General features: G+C 42.4%; 1 protein-coding gene across 1 annotated transcript; it reads left to right on the forward strand.

The window, feature by feature from the left end:
* The first annotated feature begins 5,587 nt into the window (after positions 1 to 5,587).
* On the forward strand, positions 5,588 to 6,295 carry LOC147462020 (uncharacterized). Its single transcript, XM_086502359.1, has 2 exons — positions 5,588 to 5,819; positions 5,929 to 6,295. Exons 1-2 carry the CDS (start codon positions 5,688 to 5,690, stop codon positions 6,109 to 6,111), a joined length of 315 nt encoding a protein of 104 aa, XP_086358485.1. The 5' UTR covers positions 5,588 to 5,687; the 3' UTR covers positions 6,112 to 6,295.
* Positions 6,296 to 6,853: the final 558 nt, after the last annotated feature.

The raw sequence follows: 6,853 nt of genomic DNA on the forward strand, positions 1-6,853 counted from the left end.
ACATTGCTCATTGATATACTACCTCCTTTTGGACCCCTATTGAGATGTAACCATCTCTCCTCTTGGTCCCTTGCTGAGGTAGATCTAGAAGCACTTATTACACATTGCTCTTTGGTAGACCATCTCCTTTTGGACCCCTATTGAGATGCAACCATTTCTCATTTTGGTCCCCTGTTGATATTATCCTAACTCTTGTTCCCCTTTTATCTTCCCATATTAAATGATCAGTTTAATATGATAAAATCATTTGGTAAAGTTAGATATTATATTTTATGACACCAATTGCCATAAAGGATTGTTTGACAAATGACATTAGAAGAAAAATCTACAGCATCACTGAGTTGGTACGCTGGATCAATTCAAAAGAGATAAGAGAAGACAATATCGATGCAGCACGCTTAAATGCTATTGAAGCAGTGTGCATGGTAGAGAAGTACTTTCCAACAAACATTCTTACCATCCAAATACATGTACTTGTGCATGTGGTCAATGAAGTTGCAGTTGCTGAGGTAGTCCATAACAGGTGGATGTTATTCTTGGAGAGATTTATGAATACTTTAAAGGGGTTCGTTTGTCATAGGGCTCGCCCCGAGGGTAGCATGGCCGAAGGATGGCTTGAAGAAGAGTCTCTTGTCCTCATCAATGAATTTTTTGTCTCAATTGATCCAGAGATGCGCCGAATGTGGACCACTGAGGTCAACGTAAAGGTGACAGGGGACGAGCCACAGGGACAAGGCATCGTTAGGAAGATGGACATCACAACGCCAGAAAAGGTTTTGAGATTTTACCTTCTCAACTCAGACATCGTGCAAAAGTGGCTAGAGAGGTACGAAGGAAAAAAGCAACAACGCCTGATAGATTGCGTGCAATTCAAGGGAAATCGTGCCACTAGAAACCTTTCTTTTCTAGATCATCTTCAAAAATTGCCTGACTTTACAACTTAGATGCGACAATCTCAGAGGCAAAGAGGAATGTAGTGTTGATTACTGAAGAGAAAGAGGAGATGTTGAGGGGTTACGATTGGCATGTATATTTTCACAACTTCCTTTTCGAGCTCCACATGATAACATTACTTTAATTATAACTTTAAGTATGTTTCAATTTTGTGGTTGCATTATCACAAATATGGAGCTTTGTGGTTGCATGGGAAACACTTTAGAGTGCAATGGATTGACGAACAAAGGGTCACTTTTGATAGTGATGTTAGGGCAAGCTTCATCCAAGAAAGTAGGAGTAGTTCCAGGGATGAAAACACAGAGACTAGCCAACTTGAATACTTTGGCTATATCCAAGACATCTGGAAGATCAGCTTTAGAAAGTTTGATATTTTTATCTTTGATGTCAAGTGGTTCAAAGTTATTACCATCAGCCCTAATGAAACTGTGCGCAAAGACAAGAGTGGATTGATTCAAGTGAACTCTAGGCCGGTGTGGACCGATGCGCGGGAGACATTCGTACTTTTGGAGCATTGTGAACAAGTTGTGTTCACACTAGATCCACTGTGGAGAGAAAATGATGAAAATAATCTATCTAAACCGTGGTGGCTCTATGTTATTCAAATTGCTCCATGGAGCAAGCAAGTGTGTGAAGGATTGGAGTACGTTGAGGTTGAAGAGGTGATTCACGAACAAAGTGCAAGGCCTAGGACTAGTGTACCCCATACACCGACGGGTGGTTCATCCTCAAGACGAGGTAGGCATCGTTCTAAAGGTGGTGATGATTGTGGTAGTGATTCTGCTAATGCGTCCACACCACTAAGAGAGCTCCCCCACTCTCTTCAGTAGATAGTTCACCGATTGGCACACCACGTACACCTTGGGGATCACAGGAGCATGATCCTAGCAAGGTGTACAAGAGCAGGGATGGGGCTGTTGCGGGAGATAAGGTCGGAAAGGCCATGCGATAGAGGATTTGACAGCTCTGTACAGTTCAGTTTGGTCACTATGTGATGGAAGTTTGGGATAATCTCGACGATGAAAGAAGGAGTTACATTGTCAAGGCCATTCATAGAGAGTACAGGCCGACAGAGGGGTACGATCAAGTCTCAAATGGTTGAATTTTGGGCGTAGCGAAGGCCACAATGTCACACTGTCGATCAGAGTCAAGAGACAAGTACAATGCCGATAGTACAAAGCCAGCATGGTTGGATGCAGAGGAGTGGGCGGGGATTGCACGAGAGACAAGACAATCCAGACATATTTCAACAGTAGAGAGATGTAGCCAGAGCACGTTTGGAGTCTGTTGGAGCATCACATCTTGCGAGTGGAGACTACAACACATTTGACATGAGTTTTTAAGTATTATACGTATGCTTTGCATTGTTGAAAATATATATGAAGTTTGAAGATTTATCCCATGATTAAACCATAATTTTGTAGGAAGTTGTCGTGAAGCGCATTCCGATACGTTGAGAGGAGAAGTATGGGTACAAGCATAGACTTGTGGCCCTTTTGACCCAGCTACTTGAGGAGGGCAGGAGGTCGACGGGGAGGCATTACCATAATGGTCTTCTTGATACACTCTTACTCAGTCATCTTCATACAGTCTCTTTGTACATTCTTTTTTGTAGCTGTGGTCTTCTTGATAGAGTGTTACTCAGTGATTGTTTGCACGTACAGTTTTGTAGTGCTCATGTTTATGGTTTTGCATTCCGTTTGTGATTATGATTTGTTTTTCACTTATGGTATGGTAGAGAGGTTATGGTTCTCGTATGGCGCAGAGGTTTTGGTCATGGTTTGGCAATCAAATTATGGTTATGGTTTTGCAATGATGGTATGGTTAGGGTTTGACAATCAAGTTCTGGTTATGGTTTTCAGTGATGGCATGGCAATCATGTGATAGTTATGGTTTGGCAATTAGATTATGGCTATGGTTATGGTTATGCAGTTGTGCCTATGGTTTGGGAGCCGACGTTATGGTTATGCTTTTGAGAACTTGTCATGATTAAGCTTTTGATTTTGTGGTTTTGTTCTTTTTAGAGTTTTGCTAAACTATATACTTCCGCTCTTTAGCGTCAACTTGTAGGTGGAGTGCGGTTGCTTGTGCACTCTTCCTTTGGGTTGAGAGGGATGTTTTCTGTTGCTGTAGTATATGCAGCATCAATTCCCAGCCCCCTATGCCCAAAAAAATTTGCAGGTTTGGTCGTCGGAACTGAGTTCGGTATATGCACCGGTACAGGCCTTAGAAGAACTATCGGTCTCAAAAAATAATTCGGCGCCTATAATTGCGTTTATACAGGCGTATATAACTGCGTGTATTTTGACTGTTATAACTTGGTATATTTTGACAGTGATTACCGATATTTATATCGATGCTACGATACCGGCGTTTATTATGATGCTTATTTAATCGTATTTTACTTCTAAAAGTAAAATCGATGCTACGATACCGGCGTTTATTATGATGCTTATTTAATCGTATTTTACTTCTAAAAGAAAGCTTGTCTCGCCGATATGTGCGTTGATTTTTACGCGACATGTTGTAGTGTATGTAGAATTTGCATATAGCACGTGCAAACAAGAGGTATTTAAATAATCTCTTACCTGTACGTTTTCAAGTATTATATCTAACCCTTATGTATGCATTTTTGTAAAAAATACTAGCCCTTATGTATGAAAGTTTTCACTTTATCAATTAAAAAACCCTTTATGTAAGTACATTTTTTCTGTAAATGTACCTGATTAAAATCCCTTATTTTTTTCACATGTGCTATCTTAAATATTTCATTGTGGAAGCCTCGGGACTCATGTGCTACACTTACATATTTTAAGGTGGATCCTCGTGGCTGATTTGCTACGTGTGCTTGTAGACACTGACTTGGAGAGTCTCCTAAGCTATGGAGGAGAAGGGAACTACTCGGTTTAATGGAGAGGCTTTTTATATATATCTGGCAAAAAAAGCTCAAGGGATACCTAATGAAGAAGACCTTTTGGGGAGTAGTAAAACCATCACCAAGTAATCAAGAAGGCACATAATCTAGGGCAATGACTGCAATAAACCTAAAAAACTATGAGCAAGTGACTAAGCATCATCATCACTTCACTTCACGACAACTACATATGTTCTTTTCATTGATGAGTGCAAAAGTGTATATGAAGCATGGGTTGTGCTTGAGAAAAAGTTTGGGGTTAGAGCTAAAAAGAGCAAAGCTAACCTTAAACAGAAATTTTAAAAACTCACCATGGGTGTAGGGGAGGACGTAGCTAGCCTAGTTAACGTGCTTAACAGCATCAGTACACAACTTACCTACATCAAGTGTGAAGTCCTTAAAGATGACAAAGTGGCTATCATTCTAAGTGCACTTCCACCCTCATATGATCAGTAAGTCACCATCCTTGACGACAAAGAACCAGCCCCAACACTTCAATACATCATCTACTTACTTCAAGCCAAGGAGAAGAAACGAAAGGGCTCATCAACATCATGAAGAGCCGGAGCTTATGGCACATCATCCTCAAGGGGAGGTGACTCAACATCACCATCTTTAAATTTTGCATCATCATCCAATGTCAGGAAATACTACGATTGTGGGAGAATGGGACATGTACCAAAGAATTACTACATCAACAAATTTTGCAACAAGTGTGGGAAGAAGGTCCATTCTCCTTCCAAATGCTATTCAAAGGATCAAAGCAATAGCAGTGGAAGCAGCAATAGCAAATCCAAGAAACCAATGAGAGGAGCGGCACATGTGGCAAAAGAAGAAGAAGAAAAAGGAGACAAAAACCTTGTTCATGGCGAAGGAGAGTACTATGGTGCTTATGTGACAAATGTTTTATGAAGACTTATATACCTTCTTTGGTTCAAGGGAAGGCTTGTTATCCTTAGTACACGGGAGATGCCTTACTATAAGCACCTCTTTTGTACTGAATTTTCAATGCAATCTAATCTATTTCACGTCTGCACTCATTAGCGTGTAATCAGCATGAATGCAACGCTCTCATATCCACCTAGTCTCATCACCATGTATAGCTTAAGTGGAAGTGACACACGGCTCAAGAACAAGTGGACACAAATTGAAAGAAGTTATGCACTCATCTATACAATTCATCATCAGGGATTGGTCTCCCTATAGTGAGGCTTGCATTCTTCAATACTTTTGATCACTAGCATCTCCATGATTTGCCGCAAAAAAATATAGTTTACAAGCAACAGTCATTGTTATCAATATGTACGTGCATAATGCCATAGTTGTAGATATTGGTGAGATTTGCATCCACAGTGCTAGTGTTGAGGGACATGGAAATTAGGGATATTAATCTGTAAATGTAGGAACATATGGAAGTGAACAACTAGAATAGAAAGATAAGATGCGAAAACTTTATTTGTTTTAGAAGACCCATGGACCAAGCCAAGAATGATTGGTTGAAATGTACATGTGAAGGAATTTCGGGGGTAATTTCCCCACTCAGCCGAGGACGACTTTTCGTGTGGTGACCGCCCTGGGCAGGAAGCTGTCGTGAGCGCGTCGCGTCGAAACTCGAAAGCCGTGTCTGCAAGCGCTCTACGTCGACTCACGAATCCCCCGGCTACTGCGTCCTTCTTCTTATAAATACGCACCTGCATGCTACCGCTACTCATCAGGACATTGCTCTTACATTTAAATATCCTGCTGCTGCTCATCGAACAATATCATCAATTTATACAGCTGCCTCCACCAGCTTAATTACACTTCTTTAGCAGAAATCATGACCGGCCAACACAATCTTGTGCACGCCTCCAAGGCCGGCACCGTGGACCACAAGGCGGAGGAGAAGAAGCACAAGCAGCGCCAGCATGCGGCCGACGCCTGCGCTCTCGCCGCTGGTGCCTTCGCTTTGGTAAGCTTCTATTGATCATGAGTTTTTAGCGTGCTCTATAGAATATGGTAAGAGTTATATATGCTAGCAGCATCGCCTGACGTCGTTGTATATATATTGTTTGCTGCAGCACGAGAAGCACGAGGCCAAGAAGCACCCGGAGCAGCGCCATGCTCACAAGGTGCGCGAGCACGTGGCTGCCGCCATCGCCATCGGTGCAGGCACTCTCGCGGTCCACGAGAAGCACGAGCGCAAGCACGCCAAGGAGGCCGCCAAGAAGCAGCAGCATGGCGCTCACCACAGCAAGCATTAATGATTGGCTGCCGAGCCTATCCGGCCAGCTTCCAAGTTCCAACTCCCACCCACCTGCACACCTCAATACTCTTTCTGATTATTTTGTACTTCACTAATCACTCTTACTCTCAATGACATTACTTTGTAATTTTAATCTTTACATTTTGGGCCATCGCGGCAATATGAAACGTGCGCTTATCTGATTTATTTTGTTACTTTTTTGAATGACTATTTAAATTCTGGGCGTTTTTCCAACATGGTGGCAATATGAAACGTGCAATGATCTCTGGGCTCATGCGTGAGTTAATAAATAGCAAAATCTCTCTCTCTCTCTCTCTCTCTCTCTCTCTCCACATGACCTAGGCAGGGCTCACAAGAACCCAACGACAGCTAAAATGTTGTGTTTTTGCCTCCGCTCTCTGTGTTCAGAAGATGCGAAAGGTAGCTACATCACAAATTGAGAGCAAACGTCAATCAGCAAGACAGCAGTCCACGTTTGGCACTGCAAAGCTCTTTACCTCGAGTTCTTTCCGAGGGACTCGAGCGGAGGGGTGTGTCACCTAAAAAGAGGTGGGTCTGAAAGACGTTGTGCTTCTTTCTCTCCAATCCCTTCGTGCCAGCTAAGCTGCACTCACCAGCTTGCTCTCTTGTTGTCGTCGGGTCGTCTAAACCTACCCTTAGACCTACACACTTTCCTTTCCTAGCCACAATGCAGGCTCCATTGTGCTCTCTCTCTCTCTCTCTCTCTCTCTCTCTCTCTC

This window comes from Adiantum capillus-veneris, chromosome 3 (genome assembly GCF_014529385.1).
Source record: "Adiantum capillus-veneris isolate H3 chromosome 3, ASM1452938v2, whole genome shotgun sequence".
Taxonomy (NCBI): domain Eukaryota; kingdom Viridiplantae; phylum Streptophyta; class Polypodiopsida; order Polypodiales; family Pteridaceae; genus Adiantum; species Adiantum capillus-veneris.

Excerpts from the sequence above, each read along its gene's own strand:
- LOC147462020 (XM_086502359.1), top strand. The coding sequence starts at position 5,688 with ATGACCGGCCAACACAATCTTGTGCACGCCTCCAAGGCCGGCACCGTG. Across the intron at positions 5,820-5,928 it reads CCGCTGGTGCCTTCGCTTTG|CACGAGAAGCACGAGGCCAA; the intron begins GTAAGCTTCTAT and ends TGTTTGCTGCAG.